This window comes from Protomyctophum parallelum, assembly GCF_964188405.1.
Source record: "Protomyctophum parallelum genome assembly, chromosome: 4".
In the NCBI taxonomy this organism is placed as follows: Eukaryota; Metazoa; Chordata; class Actinopteri; order Myctophiformes; family Myctophidae; genus Protomyctophum; species Protomyctophum parallelum.
This window is the reverse complement of record NC_139700.1, coordinates 7,063,929-7,083,279: the sequence shown is the minus strand read 5'-3', so window position 1 is coordinate 7,083,279 and position 19,351 is coordinate 7,063,929. Positions and strand designations below refer to the sequence as shown.

General features: G+C 43.9%; 4 protein-coding genes across 5 annotated transcripts in view; 3 read left to right on the top strand and 1 right to left on the bottom strand.

Moving 5' to 3' along the window:
- Window positions 1–1,006: 1,006 nt before the first annotated feature.
- Window positions 1,007–2,032, bottom strand: LOC310858064 (E3 ubiquitin-protein ligase RNF115-like; the record flags this gene model as incomplete). The annotated part of the gene is made up of 1 exon (XM_083764119.1): window positions 1,007–2,032. One exon carries the CDS (start codon window positions 2,030–2,032, stop codon window positions 1,007–1,009), a length of 1,026 nt encoding a protein of 341 aa, XP_083620245.1.
- A 437-nt stretch (window positions 2,033–2,469) lies between these two features.
- Window positions 2,470–4,227, top strand: LOC310857475 (sodium/hydrogen exchanger 9B2-like; the record flags this gene model as incomplete). Its single annotated transcript, XM_083763168.1, has 1 exon — window positions 2,470–4,227. The coding sequence occupies one exon, from the start codon at window positions 2,470–2,472 to the stop codon at window positions 4,225–4,227; it is 1,758 nt and encodes a 585-aa protein (XP_083619294.1).
- Window positions 4,228–5,893: 1,666 nt separating this feature from the next.
- cyb5r2 (cytochrome b5 reductase 2) lies at window positions 5,894–16,623 on the top strand. Its single transcript, XM_083763590.1, has 9 exons — window positions 5,894–5,995; window positions 7,532–7,672; window positions 9,064–9,136; window positions 9,874–9,980; window positions 11,240–11,369; window positions 12,111–12,194; window positions 12,532–12,617; window positions 14,058–14,157; window positions 15,896–16,623. The coding sequence occupies exons 1-9, from the start codon at window positions 5,978–5,980 to the stop codon at window positions 16,066–16,068; spliced, it is 912 nt and encodes a 303-aa protein (XP_083619716.1). The 5' UTR covers window positions 5,894–5,977; the 3' UTR covers window positions 16,069–16,623.
- Window positions 16,624–18,412: 1,789 nt separating this feature from the next.
- Window positions 18,413–19,351, top strand: part of mical2b (microtubule associated monooxygenase, calponin and LIM domain containing 2b) — a 67,371-nt gene continuing 66,432 nt past the window's right edge. For both annotated transcript variants that reach the window (XM_083762332.1, XM_083762333.1), the window contains exon 1: window positions 18,413–18,539. The gene's annotated coding sequence lies outside the window, so the exon portion shown is untranslated. The remainder of the gene's footprint in view (window positions 18,540–19,351) is intronic.

The window sequence follows — 19,351 nt, the reverse complement described above, 5'->3', positions numbered from 1 at the left end:
GAATCCATCTTTTTGTACTCTCTGGTTTCTTCGGAAAAGGTAAGGCAGCTTCCAATTTCTGAGGTGCTGCGTTAGCTGTGAGGTCCTCAGTCTGGAGGATCACCGTCTTGGGAATTTCATGAAACGCAATCTCAGTGCCACAATCCCAGCTCTTGAAGTTCCTGCCAGGGTGAGGTCAAGTACTTTTTCAGTTTTTTTTTACAGCCCAACTTTGTTTAAATGCACATTCACCAGAGACTGCACAAAGTTAAATTGAGTAAACCCATAGTAAATAAAACTGACAAAAATAATAATGCTGATTGATCCCTTATACAGTAGGATATGCATCAAAACCACACTAGTGTGAAGTGAGGGGCCCCTGGTAATGTTTGTTTAACTGCTGTAAACAAACATTATAGGTCCATAAACTTGGCTGCCACATGATATCATGTTTAGTGCCCTAAACAAACATTAAAGGTCCATAGACTTGGCTATATGACGTAATTTCAAAAGCCAGACATTGGAGACTCTAGCGCCTCTCAAAAATAGACAAAACAAGAGAACTGAACTATACCCGACATGAGAACCAATTACAGTAAAGTTCAATGTAGTTGTTTTTTAGCTTTGTCGTTGCTTCGTCCAGCCTCATGGGCGTGGTGCAGCGTCACCGGTAGTTGCTCGCCCTAAAACCTTACATTTTTATGGTCCAATACTTTCACTTCAAAGGCGAAATACCTCTTGAGGTTATTGATGATCATGACCTTCTTTCCGGTCATGATGTCAGTACCACGTAGCAAGTGTGTCTGTTGGGGGGTCTGCAGGACATTGGTCCCCTCTATACCTCCAGCCCACCATGTGACTGGATGCCATCGTCTGTGATTCTCTGGATGTGACCATTGCCAACCTTATCGGAGGTAGAGGTATAACATTTTCTCTTGTGTGTAGTATCATCCTAAAAAATACCTGATTAGTAGCATGGTACGAACGTCTTTTTTTGGTGTCCAACCCAACTATTGCTAACGTTTGTTTACGGATGAGGTTTCTGCCCATTGTCGTTGCCTTCTCCATTTATACCCTTTCTACACACAGGACATGTGTCATGCATTTCCAGCCAGGGCACTATACAGTCCGAGTGGAAGTAGTGATTACAAGGCATGTGTCTGACTGCCTCGCCAACTTTGAAGTCCTCTTTGCAGACTGAACACTCCATATTGGAGTCTACTTGTTCCTGAGATATGTTGACTGTTGGGAGAGTGGAAATCTTTTCCTTCTCTGCTGGAGGAGGCCCGGTGTTCTCGAACCGATCTAACAACATTGTTAGGATAGAGTCCAGACCTCCCTGTCCAAACACATAGTCGCCTACGTTGGAGTGCAACAGCGGCGTCCACATGAAGTTTGAAGAACCAGTGACTCCTGGGTTGGCCCAGTCATGCTGAGGAGCGGAACCAGCAATATAACCAACCACAGCAGAAATTAACTGTTGCATGGTCATCTCCACGGATCCTGGATGGTTCCCCGCGGGCGGTTCTCTGCCCCCTGGCAGTCTGGTACTGCCGAGAGGGTTAGGGCTATTAGGGCCAATGATTCCAGAGGCAAACAGTAAAGGTAAGATATTATTTTGTATGCTCCCCTCCTGCGGACGACTTTCTGCAGAGGCTTCTCCGGCGCGACCGCCTGGTGGTCTGCTGCTGCTGCTGAGGGACAGAGAACCGACGACTGGGTTTGGAAGGATCCCGACAGGACGGATCTGTTGTTCTGCAGAGGGATCTCCACCGCCTGGCCGTCTGCCGCCGAGGGGCATAATGTGAAAACCGGCGGTGACCGGGTGACCGAGACCAGCAAAGATCTGCTGAAACATCCCGATCACATCTGCGGCCTGTGGAAGAGGTAGTACAGGTACGGTGGTGTCATCTACCCTGTTGGGGACATCTTCCAGGAGATTGGAGTTTTCTGGTACTTCCTCTATGAAGCCTGAATCACACGTAGGACATATATATTCCGGGAGCTTGGGGTTCACTTCTCCGTTACAGCAGTGACAGAAGTAGTGATGCATGGGAACAGCTCTAGCCTCAGCAACGCCACGGGCAAATGACACCAAAGATCTAATCAGTGAAAGATCTTTCAGTGCGATGGTGGTACGGACAAACTGTTGCTTTCTCAACAAAAGCAAAAAGGATCCTCTCAAAATCTATTCCCCCAACAAATATGCACAAAGGAAGAACAGAAAATGGACATGATTCTGGTACTTATATAGGCGTATACGCTGGGCGTGACGTCACAGTGTGTGAGGGAGATAAAAGTGAGGTCGTGTCACGGATATATGAATAAAACGCATGAGCGTGATGATATTTATTATTGATGTATCAATAAGGGGCTTGTGACCCAGAAGAACCTTTTGTACAACACTGATGGAACAGCCCCATAGATGGCCAACCACACCCCTTTAGTGGGTTTTCTGTGTTAGAAGCAAGAGGACCAGAGGACCATTCCATGGAGGACACCCAGACCAAACCAGCTACACCTGAAGAAAGTCCTGCACCAAGTCCAGTGTCCCCCAGTCCAGTGCCCAGTCCCGCTCCCACTCCGGCAGGGGAAGGAGCCACGACTGCTGCTGGTGCTAACCATGCAGATCACCTGAATGTCAACCAGATCCAGTTGGTGGTCCGTCGCTGCTCTACTCCAAATGTCACTGAGGAGACTACCTACTTCCTTCCTCGCAATGCTGCTGTGGTGGATGCAGGCACCAACACAGAACCGCCAGTGGTCTGCTGTCCGCTGCTCCGCAAGTTTTGCCCATGTCCGCCAAGAGGCCTCTTGGCCTCCCTTGTTACCAACGTTCTTTTGGCTGCTGTGCTGTTTGGAGTGGTGTGGTCCATCACAGGGAAGGAGTGTCTCCCAGGAGGCAACTTGTTTGGCATCACAGCGGTTTTCATCTGTGCAGTCGCCGGAGGCAAACTGATGGGCCTCATACGTTTGCCTAAACTTCCACCCCTTCCCCCTCTTCTCGGAATGCTTCTGACGGGCTTCCTGCTGAGGAACATCCCCGTGGTAACGGAGGCCGTGTATATCGACTTCCAATGGTCCGCCTCCCTGAGGAACATCGCCCTGGCTGTCATTCTGACAAGAGCCGGCCTGGGGTTGGATCCCTCGGCTCTGAGGAAACTAAAGGGTGTTTGCGTACGTGTGGCAATGGGTCCCTGCTTGATAGAGGCCACCAGCGTAGCCGTGGTGTCCCGTTTCCTCATGGGCCTGCCCTGGGTGTGGGGCTTCATCCTGGGGTTCGTGCTCGGTGCCGTGTCCCCGGCCGTGGTGGTTCCCTCCATGCTGATGCTTCAGAAGGACGGCTATGGTTTGGAGCAAGGCATTCCCACCCTCCTTATGGCGGCGGGAAGCTTCGATGACATCCTGGCCATCACTGGTTTCACCACGTGCATGGGCATGGCCTTTGCCACAGGCAGCACATGGTACAACCTGCTGCGAGGCGTCCTGGAGGTAGCTGGGGGCCTGGTTGCAGGGATTCTCCTTGGCTTTCTCATCCAGTATTTCCCTAGTCGTGACCAAAAACACTTGGTGATGAAGCGTTCCTTCTTGGTGCTGGGCCTGTCTGTATTTGCAGTGTTTGGAAGTAACCAAGCAGGGTTTCCCGGTTCTGGAGGCCTCTGCACCTTAGTGTTGGCTTTCCTGGCTGGCCTGGGCTGGGGAAAAGACAAGGAACCTGTGGAGGAAGTTGTGGGGATGGCCTGGGATGTGTTCCAGCCACTACTATTTGGCCTGATAGGAGCAGAGATCACAATCTCACAGCTGGACGGAAACACAGTTGGTCTGGGCATAGCTACTCTGCTTATTGCCCTGATGGTTCGAGTTCTCTTCACATTTGTCTGTGTGCTGTTTGCGGGATTCAACTTCAAGGAGAAGGTGTTCATTTCCCTGGCATGGCTGCCCAAGGCCACTGTACAGGCGGCTATTGGCTCAACAGCATTGGACATGGCCAGGACTAATAATGATGAGATATCGCAGAAGTATGGCATGGATGTGCTGACTGTGGCGGTCCTAGCCATCCTACTCACAGCCCCCGTAGGAGCCCTCCTCATAGGCCTTTCTGGACCTTACTTGCTGCAGAAACCAAAGAGCCCATTCTGGGGTGAGCCAGTCAAAGTCAAACACAATTTATCAACCTTTTTCTTAGGGACTGCAGCAGAAGCTGAAGGTGACAGTGAGACTCCCGTATCCTCTGAAAGTACCCTCTGACGGGAAAGGAACTGGTCAGAATAACGTGTTCCTTCCACGCGCTACGTCCGTACGGGGAAACTCTCCCTTGTCAGGTGAAAAGAAGCAGCTTGGACTGCCAACCTGGGGGGGGGGGCAGCGGAAGGGTAACGCCCAGGATTACATATTAGATAATTGACACGGTGAAAACATGGGTTGCAAAATTGTGGGATAAAAATAAAAATAAATCAGACCCGTGTGTAGTGAGGGGCGATGTGATGTAGGGTTTGAGGTTTGACGTCAGAATCTGACATCAAACCTCAAACTGTTCTGACGTTCCATATGTTGATATGACCTCATCAAACCCGGTACACCCAGGACATGCTACATATATGGCCATCTGACAGTCAGATGTAGGGTTGCCAATATTGATGACATCAGGGATCTCCATATATGGGCATTCCCATACTGTATATGGGCAGTGTCTTGAGTGTACAAGGTTTGATGAGGGCCCAGGTAAGCAGGTAAGGCCGGGGGCCTTCATTTTTGGGCCTGTTGAGAACTCTAGTTTTCGCCGGCCGCGGCTACACTAATAACTTCGGGGCGGGCCCGTCTAGAGTTTAAATGGACAGGTATCAGTCAAAAGGGAGACATTGAAGAGGAAGGATGGATGGGGAAGGATGAACATTATGGAATGTCAGAGGAGTTCAGCTCCATATATGGAGATCTAAGTGTTTGAGGTCAGATGTAGAGTTGCTGGCCAATATATTGATGACATCAGGGATGTCCATATATGGGCATTCCCATACTGTATATGGGCTTAATATTGATCCATCACTGATGATGTCACGTATTGGCCACAAGGCATGACCATATATGGAGGCGTGGGGAGACGGACTGACTGACGGGAAATGCATTTTGCATCAGTATTTCATCAAATGGTTTATTTATAAATAGATGCGTCCTTGTAATAGGGTTAGGGTTAGTTAAGGCCTCCCAAGAAGGCTGTCAATAAGTTGAAGATTGACCTCTACAATCTGTAAAACCAAACTATCAAAATATCATTCAAGCAGTTTATTTTATTTTATTTATGTTTTCTTTTGTATTGTTTGTATACATTGTGAACTATTGTGAATGCAGTTGTTTTAGCTGTATTGCACTTCACACGAGAAAGGGTATTTTTCACTCGAGTCGAGACCCATAAAAATGTATCCGTGACCCACAAATAGGTCCCAACCAACTGTTTGGGAAATACTTTAAGACGTACCAACTTTCTTTCTTATTTTAACAAGGAAACATCAGAGTCTAAGTGATATTTCCTTAGTGCTAAATAGCTCTCATGATAGTAATCATGCTTGCAGAGTGAGAACGGGTGAGAAAGAATACTCTCCTCCTCTCTCACAGTGGTGTGATTGTATGGCTCTATTCTCCTCCGCCCCTACACAACTATACCATGTGAAGTCATGGCGAGAGCTCTCTTTCTATTGGTGCCTTGAACCTTACGTTACCTTTACCCCAGAGCCATTGGTTCTGCTTGCCTAGAGGCCACGCCCCCTGTGAGGCCTGTGTGTGTTTGTGTGTGTGTGTCTGTCTGTGTTTGTGTGTGTGTGTGCGTGTGTGTGTGCATGTGTGCGTGCGTGCGTGTGTGTGTGTGTGTGAGAGAGAGAGAGAGAGAGAGAGAGAGAGAGAGATGTTCCAAAGGTCTTGAAGCAACTTCCTTTTTGCTCTGATCTCAGGGACTGTACAGACGACAGGACAGGACTCAGGATTGGGCCCACCTTTTGGCAAAACAATGATGGACCAGACTTTAGTAAGACTCATTTTATCATTTCAATATCTTGTTATTGGTTAAGACTGTGCAGTCCTTGACAGTGCACCATGCTGTAATTTCTCTGTGGAAACAAAATAATCTATAGATTCAGTCTTTCTGTTGTATCTAGATCCTGTCACTCAGTATGGCTCATGTGGGTGTATTCATTCATACATGTCAGTACTTATTTGCTTGAATAGATTAGACACATGCTTGCTTGCATTATTCTTGTTGGTGTTGTGCACAAAAATCGATATTTGCATGACTACAAACTAAATATATATACAAACTAAAATGTTGCCTGTATAGTAATCCATGTAATTGTGTAGTGATAAACTACTAACCTTTTACTAGGTAGCCTATTATGTTATGTCAAAAGTACAAGAATATGAGGATTCAAATTCTGCCTCAAGCAGCAGTCAAAAGGTTACCTAGCCCCTTTCGGGACCCTCCATAAAGCTTTTCTGAAATTTGGATGAGTTTTATGTAGGGTCCCTGCTCATAACTATATTTTCGTATGGGAATTCTGGAACGCGGACATAAATATTCTCTCTAAGATCGTATCTGCGGCGTTTGACGGCCTTTTTTAGTTTAAGTTATTCTGAATTTGTGAACTATAAGTGCCTATACAAACCGCTGCGAATATCTCCTGTGGCGCGGAAGCCGTTAAGTATTTTTAATCTTTGTTTGACCGATTTGGTCGCTTTATTTCTTCTTGTTTGTTTACCGTTTATTGTACCGCCTCCCGGTGTGCGGTTGGCTTGTGCGGCTACGTCCCTGCCTCTGATCTTCTCTGTCATAGCTATAGCGCCACTAGCTAGCCAGATAGGCGGTACAATGAGGTGTCAATAAACAAGGAAGGAAGAGAAGAATCAAAGCGACCAAATCGGTCAAACAAAGATTAAAAATACTTAACGGCTTCCGCGCCACAGGAGATATTCGCAGCGGCATGTATGGGTACTTATACTTCACATATTCAGAAGCCCTCACACGAAAAAATGTCGTCAAAGAGCGCAGACAGGCGTTATCCACGTTGTTTATGTTTTATGTATGTCCGCGTACCAGGTGGCAGGATACTGCTGGAACAGGACCCAATGGTCTGTGTCGTCAAAAAGTCAGAAACTTCAGTACCATTGGGTTCTGCTTGGAGGGCTAAAGGTTACCTAGGGTGAGTTGGTTGATGCAGAGGCCAGTATGCAGAGGCCAGTAAAGCTGAGAGCAAATGTCCATATTTGTTTCATAAGTCATATGCAACATTTAACATTAATGATTCAATGTGTAGTGAGAGAAATAATTGTGAGGCATACCACTGTCTCTCTCTCCCACAACCCCTCACCTCCCTCACCCCTTCAGAATCAGTACAAATTGCGAAACCTTAAAGTTGAAAGTGAACAAAACAACGGATGGTTGGCAGATGTTTGGCAAAATATAATAGTCTCCCCGGTCTTGAGTACAAATTGTACAAATCGAGATTTATATAAATAGAGAATGTGTGCGTGTGTGTGTGTGCGTGTGCGTGTGCGTATTGTGACACAGGTAGTCGGAGCTGTTTCTGCGGTAATAGTGACAGTGCTGTTTCTCTTCCTGTGGGAATCTGGAGGAGGGAAGAAGAAGAAGCTACCCGTCACACTGCAGGATCCTACAGTCAAATGTCCACTCCGTCTTATAGACAAAGAGGTATGTCCACTCCGTCTTATAGACAAAGGGGTATGTCCACTCCGTCTTATAGACAAAGGGGTATGTCCACTCCGTCTTATAGACAAGGAGGTATGTCCACTCCGTCTTATAGACAAGGAGGTATGTCCACTCCGTCTTATAGACAAGGAGGTATGTCCACTCCGTCTTATAGACAAAGGGGTATGTCCACTCCGTCTTATAGACAAAGGGGTATGTCCACTCCGTCTTATAGACAAAGAGGTATGTCCACTCCGTCTTATAGACAAAGAGGTATGTCCACTCCGTCTTATAGACAAGGAGGTATGTCCACTCCGTCTTATAGACAAGGAGGTATGTCCACTCCGTCTTATAGACAAAGGGGTATGTCCACTCCGTCTTATAGACAAAGGGGTATGTCCACTCCGGCTTATAGACAAAGGGGTATGTCCACTCCGTCTTATAGACAAGGAGGTATGTCCACTCCGTCTTATAGACAAAGGGGTATGTCCACTCCGTCTTATAGACAAGGAGGTATGTCCACTCCATCTTATAGACAAAGAGGTATGTCCACTCCGTCTTATAGACAAAGGGGTATGTCCACTCCGTCTTATAGACAAGGAGGTATGTCCACTCCGTCTTATAGACAAGGAGGTATGTCCACTCCGTCTTATAGACAAAGAGGTATGTCCACTCCGTCTTATAGACAAAGGGGTATGTCCACTCCGTCTTATAGACAAGGAGGTATGTCCACTCCGTCTTATAGACAAGGAGGTATGTCCACTCCGTCTTATAGACAAGGAGGTATGTCCACTCCGTCTTATAGACAAGGAGGTATGTCCACTCTGTTTTATAGACAAAGAGGTGACTGCGTCTGCTACACACGTTTCAATTAGGTAAAGGGGGGGGGGGGGGGGGGGTCCATAAGGACTGTATGGTGTATTCATATAGCGCTTTACATTAGATTGTGCATTACATTTACGCATTCACACATCGATGGCGGAGGAAAGCACCATGCAAGGCACCAACCTGCACATCAGTAGCAATTATTAGGGATCGAACTGGGAACCTTGCGGGTCCCATCACCAGATAATCTACCCCTGAGCCACTGCCGCTCGTACATACTTCTTTCAAAGAAGTTCTTTGTATGACAATTCAACAAACAGGAGAATGGTGCTGCAGTGGCTCAGGGGTAGAGTGGCCGGTAGAACGGCCGGATGGGAAAACCATGTGTGGTACTGGTACACAATTCGATCCCGGGCTCCCCCAGAGTTAGTGTCGAAGTGTCATTGAGCAAGATGCTGAACCATCAAACTATTTAAAAGCAGAAAAGTTGAGTATATCAGAAAATGTAACTGAGCAGAGAGCGTAATAATGCTGATGATTGTTTGTTGTCCCATGTTGTCCTTCTACAGGACATTAGCCATGATACCAAGAGGTTTCGCTTTGGCCTTCACTCTCCAGAGCATGTCCTTGGACTACCAGTAGGTACTGTGTGAATGCTATGAATACACTACTCTCTTCTTCTCCTCTCCTCTCACACCCTGATGTTGAACGTTCATGGCTTTCTGCAAAGTAATTGGACAGACAGACAAACAGACATACAATATACTATACATAGATAGACAGACAAACAGATCTTTATTGATCCCTGGGGAAAATGTAAGTTTTATCATAGTAGCAACAGCAGTAAGCATAAAACAGGATTTGTAGCCATCTGAACTTGGTCTGAACATAATGCATATTGTACCATAATACATTTTCATTTTGTAGTGACATTTTATTGTTTCCTAATTTCTGTGTATTTCACTTTATAGCCGTGTTATTGTGAAGCAGCGTTAGTGTTTCCTGTTTTCCTTTGTTGCCTTACTTACTTACCTGCAAATAATACTGTTCACGTGTCCTGTTAGTTATTGCCTGCCAATATATGTGTTAATTGTCCATTGTGTTCACCTGTGTCATATGCCTTGTGTCTATTTATAGCACTCCCTTGTGTTATATGTTCCTTGCTTGTTCATTGAGATTGTATCACCAGTGTTTCTTCTTGTTGAATTCTTGTTTCCTTGTAGGCATGTCTACTCGTTTTCCTCATACATTTAGTGTTTTCTTCGTTGTTTATTTTGCCTATTACTGGCCAAGATAAATTTCCCCTCTACTACCTCTTTCCACCACTGGAATATGATCCAAATCTTCGGAGCCCCATTCATTTCCCCTCTGCTCTGCAGGACAACATGTGTATCTGTCAGCTAAGGTGAATGGGAGTCTGGTGGTCAGAGCCTATACTCCAGTCACCAGTGATGAAGACCAAGGATACGTTGATCTTGTGGTTAAGGTATTTTTAAATATATTTTATTTTGAACAAATACCAAAAACTTCTGATCTTTGTAGTTCAGGTATTATTATTTTTTGCTAACTGCTAGCTATTTGTTTGACAAATTATGCAGGGCTTAAATGGTTAATAATTGTGATAACATTTATTGGAGTGGAGTCAAGGACCCCTAAAATGAATGCATTAAAATGCATTTGACTGTCGACCCCCCTCTGAAAATGCCCCCCCAGTAAAACGTATTCAACTATTATGTAATTATTATTCAACGCTTTCAAGATTTATTAAAAAAGAAAAGAAAATGAAAATAGCATGTGTACAAACTTGCAGCATTGTGAGCTTTTATATCTACTAGTTTTGAGAACTACTGTTTTAAGAAAGAGTTTTCTGGAAATACTTATGTTGCTATATATATTATATATACACACTAAACTAACTACAATCTAAAATGAAATGACACAGTTGCTTTCCCGGTTTTAATGGGTAAAATGATAGATCATAGACTGTACGGGTATCAACATTCTGGTTTATTATCTTGTACAGCTATAAGCAGCGTTTCATATCCATGTCATAAAGTTTAACATCCATTAATTGATTTGTTGTAGCCACTTAAAGGTATATTCAGTGATTTCACTTAATTCAAATATATTTTTATTTTATTTTTTTATAATCCTCCCTACTATAGTGTGTGCTGACCATATAAGGTAGTTCCTCCCTGTCCCCAGTTAACCCTCAACTGTTGCTACAGTTTACTGCTCTCAGACCAAAGGGTCATTACACCGTATCAGAGATAGATAGAACTGCTAGAAAAACTTGTAATAAACTGGAGTGTCAACAAACCTCTGCTCACTGTGTGAAAACTACTTGGTGTTACTTAAGTAAAAGTATCAATACTGCAATGAAGAAATACTGTAAACAACTAAGTCTGGAGTTTAAAATGTACTTTAAAGTACCAAAAGTAAAAGTAGAATGTCACATTTCAAGTTTTCAAATGAAAATAGAAGATCTACAAGCTCACAATGTGTCGCAATGTAACTATTTTGAAATGTCCGAAATGTATATGGGGTTGAAGTGGTTAATGTATGTTTTGTAATAATAAAGTAATTAGTAACTAAAGTTTTCAAATAATTGTAATGGAGTAAAAGTACGATATTTGCCTCAAAATTGTACTTAAGTACAGTACTTACGTAAATGTACTTAGTCACTTTACACCACTGCTTTGGGGGGATAACAGACTGAAATTACAATATGTTCTATTTGTTCAGGTGTACTACAAGAACTGCCATCCTTCCTTTCCAGATGGAGGAAAGATGTCTCAGTACCTGAATGACATGGCTATAGGAGATACCATTGACTTTAGAGGACCCAATGGACTGCTCATGTACAATGGGAATGGTGAGAGAGAGAGAGAGAGAGAGAGATAGATCATCCATCTCTACAGATATCTACAGGCCTTGAATTAATCATGGCTATAGCACCAGACTATAGCACCTATGAGGCTATGAGGCAGCGGTGGCCGAACGATTTGCGGAGCGGTCTTGATATCGGAAGGTCGCTAGTTCGTATCCCCGGACCGGCACGTAAAGATTACCACCGCTGAAGTGCCCTTGGACAAGGCATTGAACCTCTACCATGAAATGTTCTATGAGCAGGGCCTGGCTGTAAACAAGTTCTTGAGCTTAGTCCAGTTACCCTGGGTAAACATAGTACCTTTCCTTTCCTTACCTTTGTGACATGAAATGCAGCTCAAAGTGCTTTAAACTGTATTGAGCTTACTTTTTGTGTAATGTCATTAACCTTTTATGGGAAATTAATAATGGCCAACAGATGGCAGTGTAGCATAACATTGTCGTGGCAGAAGTGACTCAGGGCAGGGTAGAGTGGCTGGTAGAGAGGCTGGGTGGGAACCATGAGGTTCCCAGTTCGATCCCGGGCTCCCCCGGAGTTAGTGTCGAAGTGTCCTTGAACAATACCCTGAACCCCTAATTGCTCCCGATGTGCAGGTTGGTGCCTTGCATGGTTTCCCCCGCCATCAGTGTATGAATGTGTGTATGAATTTGGGTGAATGTAATGCACATTTTATGTAAAGCGCATTGGATAAAAGCGCTATATAAATGTACCATTTCTTTCTTTCAGGTAGATTTTCCATCCGACCTGACAAGAAGTCTGAGCCCAAGATGAAGAAGTTCAAACACATTGCCATGATCGCTGGTGGAACAGGTTAATTTACATTTATGTCTATGAATAATGCATTGCACACCCACAATTATGGGGCACAGTCTGGGCATTGAAAAGCATTGAAAATGTCCCCTGAGAAGTACACTGTCCTTTGTCTATTCCACTGATATATCCCCTGAGAAGTACACTGTCCTTTGTCTATTCCACTGATATATCCCCTTAGAAGTACACTGTCCTTTGTCTATTCCACTGATATATCCCCTGAGAAGTACACTGTCCTTTGTCTATTCCACTGATATATCCCCTTAGAAGTACACTGTCCTTTGTCTATTCCACTGATATATCCCCTTAGAAGTACACTGTCCTTTGTCTATTCCAGGTATCACTCCCATGTTGCAGCTGATTCGTGCCATCACAGCAGACCCTTCTGACCACACCATGTGCTCTCTCATATTCGCCAATCAGGTGTGGTGCTTCACTTCTCTTTTCTTCTTCTCAGCTATAGTAACCCCGGCAGCCTTGAGTCCTATAGCGTCACTATTCTGGCGCTAACATTTGGCGATGGCGAACATAGCCAATCTACAAGATTGTGGAGTGGCTATTTTCGGAGCAGGCCTAGTATAGAGCCCTTGTTACAGTAAAAATCACACCCGTGTGAACTGAGTGGTGCAACTCCCCTCCCCCCCCCCCCCCCCCCCACTCTCCTCTCTCTCATTCGCAGGCAACACTGCAGCACTAATACTATCTCACTCTCTGTTTCTGGCAAACAGCGCCCCTACTGGTAGTCAGTCATACTGGTGCTCATACATACATACATAGGTGAACACATACATAGGTGAACACTGAACACATAGGTGAACACATAGGTGAACACGGACATTGCTGTTCCTTGGAGTGGTTGCACCACTCAAAAATACATATACGCCAGGTTAAGTGGTAAAAAAGAAACGTAGCTGAATTTAGCTCAGTTTAACGCAATGACCAATAGAGGTTATACACGTGATGTCACATCATCATACCCGGGTTGGAAAGGGTGGTACGCACAGCGTCAAAAATCATTGGCCTCGACCTCCCATCCGTCTCCTCTATCTACACCATACGCACTAAGCGCAGAATGCAGAAGGCCTGCTCTCTTTTCGCACCCCTGCCCTCAGGTAAGAGACTCCGGTCACTAAAGTGAAATACCTGCCGCTTTAAGAACAGCACTTATCCCGAGGCTGTTCGCCTCTTGAATGCTGACCCTCTTTTCATTCGCACTTTACAGCGTGAAGCTGCTTTGTAAAACGATGAACTGTGATGAATTTGCTTTTTATTTATTCAACATGAATTGTAAAGTATTCTTCTTATTTATTGGTCCCCCTCATATGATGTCTGTACTTTTGTATCGTGTTCTGTCTGATTATGTGATGTGAATATGTATATGTATCGTATGTATGTTTTTAGTGCACTGAAACAAATTACAATCAACTATGTCGACATGGCAATAAAGTCTTGAATCTTGAATCTTGGGTTCCGGAAGTTATGCAGGAACGCCTAGTACTGAGTGGCAAAGAAAATACTTTCTGGCCTTGACAGCTATGCATCCAAACAGAAAAGTCCTATCTGATTGCATTAAACAACGTTAAACAACATTAAACTCACTTCGTCACTCGATTTGACACTCACTTTATGCATGCGCATACCCTGTATTGGGGCATTGAATGAATTGTACTGTAGGCTACTGTACCTTCTGCTGTGCTATCATTAGTAATTACATCATTTATTTTGAAGTATTTACATTCCACTGTTAAATCTAATTTATGCAGAACTTTGTCACACAACCATGTCGCTTGACCACAATAATTACGATTTTCAACTGAATAATGTGGTCTTGCGGTTTCCTTACAAACTCTGTGTCCCTCTCAGACTGAGAAAGACATCCTCTTGAGAGAAGAGTTGGATGAGGTGAAGAGGAATCATCCTGATAGGTTCAACCTCTGGTTCACACTAGACAAACCTCCACAGGGTAACACACTGCTTTATAACCATACTGGAGTACTTTATCATACTATAATTAAGCCTCTGTCTGTCTGTCTGAATGAATGAATGAATGAATGTGTGTCTGTGTGTCACTGTAACTGCCGTAGCTCCTCACTGCCTGCAGCAATCGCTCCCAGCCTTCACACAGGCATTGACCATAATAATATGGAGGTCTTAACAACTTATAAATTAATAATGAATTTATTAGTGAATTAAAAACGCACCCAGGGTGCAGTACCCCCTGCGGCCACAAGGGGGGGGGGACAATATCTCACAACGGGTAAGGGCTAGTAACTGTAATTATAGTGTTATAAGTAGTATATTGCAATGCATTTGTACTTTAGTAATTAGAAAATGCTGTGTTAATTTTAATGATTATTGTTATAAAATAGAAAATGCTTTGTTATGATTATTGTTATAAAATACTATGAGTATATGTGATAACTATAATTATACAAAGTTATAATTGGATTATAATGCATTATGGAATGCATAGCAAATGTTAACCAATACTTTTAACTATTGAGTGGTGCAGCCCCTCCAAGGAACAGTCTGTCTGTCTGTCTGTCTGTCTGTCTGTCTGTCTGTCTGTCTGTTTAGAGTACCAACAGGTGACAAAGTGGCACTGTTGAGCTTCACACTGTGCACAGGTGCATGCTGGAAGCTGAGTTTTTAGCAGCCATTATGTGATTTTCGTGACAGTACAGTATATTGACAGTACAATACAGTACAGTACAGTAGAGGGACCCCCTGGGGACCCCCACATGGTAACTGTCATTTCTCGACCGTTTCGGACGTGGGGGTGGTCGCCGGAACCGGGCCGGCCCCCTGGGGGTCTGGATGTTCCGGGGACCCCCACACGGTAACTCTGTCATTTCTCGTTTGTTATTTTGTGCTAACCGTGACTTTTTGCGAGCACGGAAGTACCATCGCAATACTGCTGGATGGCACTGTTGAGCAGCGTCACACACACACACACACACACACACACACACACACACACACACACACACACACACACACACACACACACACAGGCCAGGGAGGAGGGCTTGAACAGTACAGTACAATACAGTACAGCACCACTCCGTTCAGACGGGTCTGAACATTTTTTTAAATAGCTCCACACAACTTACAAAGTGTACATTCATTCAGAATCCGCGTATACTCTCTAGACCGGCTATACAAACTGATTCCAGTCTACCCCAAGGTTAAAAGATAGATTCTAATCTGCCTGTTTAGTCATACATATCGAATAGAAGGCAGCATGCACGACTCCATCTCACTTTAATCATTTTACCGGGTGCGCGGTAAGCCTTCGTCAGCGTTACAACGCTGACGCTACAACGAGTTCTTTGTGTGCTGCTTGTCTGCAGCATGCCATATACCTAACCTACCTATGGTAAAATAAATAAGTGCCTTAAAAGCTATTACCGTGAGTGCTGGTTTTCTTCTCTGTTTAAAATAGTAAAATTCATATCACCATCAATAATGAATCAGAAAAGTATAAAAGCCTCATGCTATGAAGAAAAGACAGCAGAACAAAGGTTAGTTCAGTCCTAAAAGATGTGTTTGAGAAAATAAGCACTGAATCACACTCTATTCTTTCACTCACATATTCACTCGGCCTGTGTATAAATAGTATTAGAATCAGTTATCATATGAATAATGCGTTAAACTTCTTTCTCTCTATCTCGCCTGTTTTCTGTTCTCTTGACCTTTAGATTGGACTTACAGTTCAGGGTTCGTGAACGCTGACATGATCAAAGAGCACCTCCCTCCTGTGTCCACTGATGTCCTGGTGGTCCTCTGTGGTCCTCCACCCATGGTCCAATACGCCTGTCTGCCAAACCTTGACAAGCTGGGATTCAAGACAGATAACATCTTTGCATACTAGTGTAGCGTGCAAAATACAGCAGGGTTTTTATTTCCTTTCAACATTTCCTAATCGTGAACAATTCTTCCTGATATGTTGGTTTTGACTTTAGACCAGTTGTTCTCAACATGGGGACCTCCAGGGGTCCTTGAAGATGTTGAAAAATAGGAGATGCTACAAGCGCACAATGTGTTCCAATGTGACCGTTGTGAGCTTAGATCTGCTATTTTCAAAAATATCTTAAAATGTGAAATGTTTGAATATTTTTACACAAATCTTGTATGGGGTCCCTGGCTCCAAATATTTTCAGATGGGGGCTGTGGCCAAAATATAAACATTTTGGGGTCCTTGACATGAAAATGTTTGAGTACTGTTCTAGATCCACTTGGCCGGCATATACATTGTTTTACAGTCAAACTAGCTCTGGTCCATAGCCTTACTGCTCTTGTTGCCGTTTGGCATTAGAGCTATGGACCAGAGCTACAGTCAATCTAGGCTACTGCTTATACAATCTTATAGTATGCTATTGTATTTCATATTTTGACATTGTAATTATGCTGAAAAAGTTTTTCTATATTAAAACATTTCTAAATCTGAATTTCGATAGGGTCATTCATTCTCTTTCCTGATTTCATGCAAATGATGTTGTCTTGGTCATGAGTTTTTTTGTAGGGCTGCTAGGGTATCACATTTCATTATCCACACATTCAAATCTTGAATACTAGACACATGCCACACTTGGCTACAACATCTTGTTTCTTGGGCATGACAAGTGGTGAAAAATCGGTTTCAATTTTGAGGTAGCCACCAATTTTAGTATTTCCATTTTTTATAGCTACTTTATAGTTTATGTACGACAACTACAACCTTAACTTATATTATACATTATAGGTGGTGGATGATGATGGTCATGGAAGGGGAACCTTCTGAAAGCTTCATGGGCAAAGATAATCAACTTCAAAATAAATAAAAACGGTCAGACGTGCTAGTGTTAAAGGGACACTTCACCCTTTTTGCAAAAAAATGTTAATTATGTTTAGAAGATTTAGAACACTTTCCTGGGGATATTTATGTGTGTACTGTGTAATACTGTATGTGGTTTTAGATCTTTTAGATTTTAGCAGTGAGCCCAGTGTCTCTGATGGGGATGACCTTTTACGTAGACTCTGGTAGTCGATGGTCACTGAGGCCTGAGGGGGCACTTGTTTTACAGGCGACCGGATTAAGGTTGGTGAGGGGTCCGTTAAAACGACTGGATTAAGGTTGGTGAGGGGTCCGTTAAAACGACTGGATTAAGGTTGGTGAGGGGTCCGTTAAAACGACTGGATTAAGGTTGGTGAGGGATGTGCTGCTCCGTGCTTGCGGTTATGGTTAGGTTAGGGTTTGAGGTAGGTTGTCGTTCTGACCAATGGTATGTCGGAAAGCATGCACCCATAGCCTAGAACACCACCATACTAGTAGTAGCCGGCACTGTAAAACAAGTGTCCCATCAGCGCCCATCGAAACCGAGGCTCTGCATAAAAGGTTGTCCCTGGATGGACACTGGGCTCACATACTTCCTGGACTACAATTCCCATAATGCTTTGGTGCACTGCTCCTCCTTGTGGATAGGGGGAGGGCTGTCTTACTGAGATAAGTAAGACAGCCCTCTGGAAGTACTGGGCTGCTAAAATGTAAAATATATAAAACCACATATTACACACATGTATGTATGTATATATGTGTGTGTGTGTGTGTGTGTGTGTGTGTGTGTGTGTGTGTGTGTGTGACAAAGGATGCACTTTCACTCAATCTGTTATTGGCCTTGTGTCCAAACTGAACTTAATTAGAAAGGTGTCCCTTTAAGTTAGCTACCCATGCATATTGGCATTAAAATCAGCAACAGAGCAACTCTAACTAACAGGTCCATCATTAAAGTAATGGACACCATTAATCGTTTAACAATTACAATCAACAGAGCAGACTATATGAAATGTGCAATTCTTCTATTATTAAATCATTTAAATGTATGCCTTGCAGTCATACATTTAATAGTGCCATTTTGTGTGCCATTTTGACGCCATATGCTGCAAATCGCAGTAGCACGTACTTAAAAGTCTGAGTAGGCCCTACTACTTCAGTTCTTCCATCGCTGGACATGATTCGGATAAGTTTCTTGTGGGTCGGACTCGGACTGTCTGGGGGGGAGGCATGAACTGCTGACAGCGCAGCGCGTCCACATTCGTCACGTTATAAATTTACACTCTTATCGCTCGGGTTCCCAACTTCCCATTGGACGTCATTATAGCCGGCGCTCAGGAGGCACCGCCTTTCGCCCGGTGCTGCCTGCCTGCCTGCCGTCTAGTTTAGTTTTTACTGCCTGCTGTGCTGTGAGAGTGTGTATAGGAGGCTACTGCCAGTGCTGACTGGCCGCACGGAGTAGACGCTGAATTTAACGTGAGAAGAACAAGACAATACAACAGAGAAATATCACAGCGTGGATTGGATTGTCGGTAGGTACCTGCAGTTACTGTGGACTTTAGGAAAGTTCCGTTTTGGATCGTTCAGGCAACTTTTGGGTGCCACAGCTGTCATGTGAGTTCTTTTAATTGGCACTTAAAGGTCCAAGTGGCTGACAGCCGCCGTTTGTCTTCCTCTAGCTTCTAACGTGAGTAGGCTTCGTTTCTTTATCGATTCTGAAATGCAATTTTGACCATGCTCATAATTATATATGACACTTAAGTTTAGACAATGACTGACTGACTGTAGGCTACTTATAAAAGTGCTACTGAATTATTTGTTCGTGCGTAATGTTGATATACCGTGGGGCTCAGTGCGGTGTTTGGTTCCATCCAACTATGTTCTGATGATGATGATGGTGTTGTTGGCTACCAGGTCCAGGCTACAGCTGCTGCCACATAGGCAGTTAAAGGAACAATTGGTCCAATGGTTTGAGATTAATTGTATGTGAGCTTAACCACATTGGCTGTGCTGTACAAGTTATTTAATTCTGGGTAGGCCTACAGTAGCCTATGTGGTTATCAGGAAGTTTGGCTTATTTGTTTTATATCACTTGCACACACTACGAGACTATAGTCCTGGAATAAAAAAAATATTCTAGGACTGTGCAAGTGAGGGTCGTGTGTCTACTTAATTGCTCTAGCCTCTATGCATGGTATGCACAGCACCTGAAATCCAGTCAGGCGAGAAGGCTCATCTCATGATGTAAACGTGTGTGTGTGTGTGTGTGTGTGTGTGTGTGTGTACACACAAAGGATACACTTTCACTTTCGTCAGTACGCAATTGAGCATCATATGATGGCTC

Coding starts and splice junctions, on each gene's coding strand:
- cyb5r2 (XM_083763590.1), top strand. Junction 9,137..9,873: donor TGTCCTTGGACTACCAGTAG/GTACTGTGTGAA, acceptor TCTGCTCTGCAG/GACAACATGTGTATCTGTCA. Junction 9,981..11,239: donor ACGTTGATCTTGTGGTTAAG/GTATTTTTAAAT, acceptor CTATTTGTTCAG/GTGTACTACAAGAACTGCCA.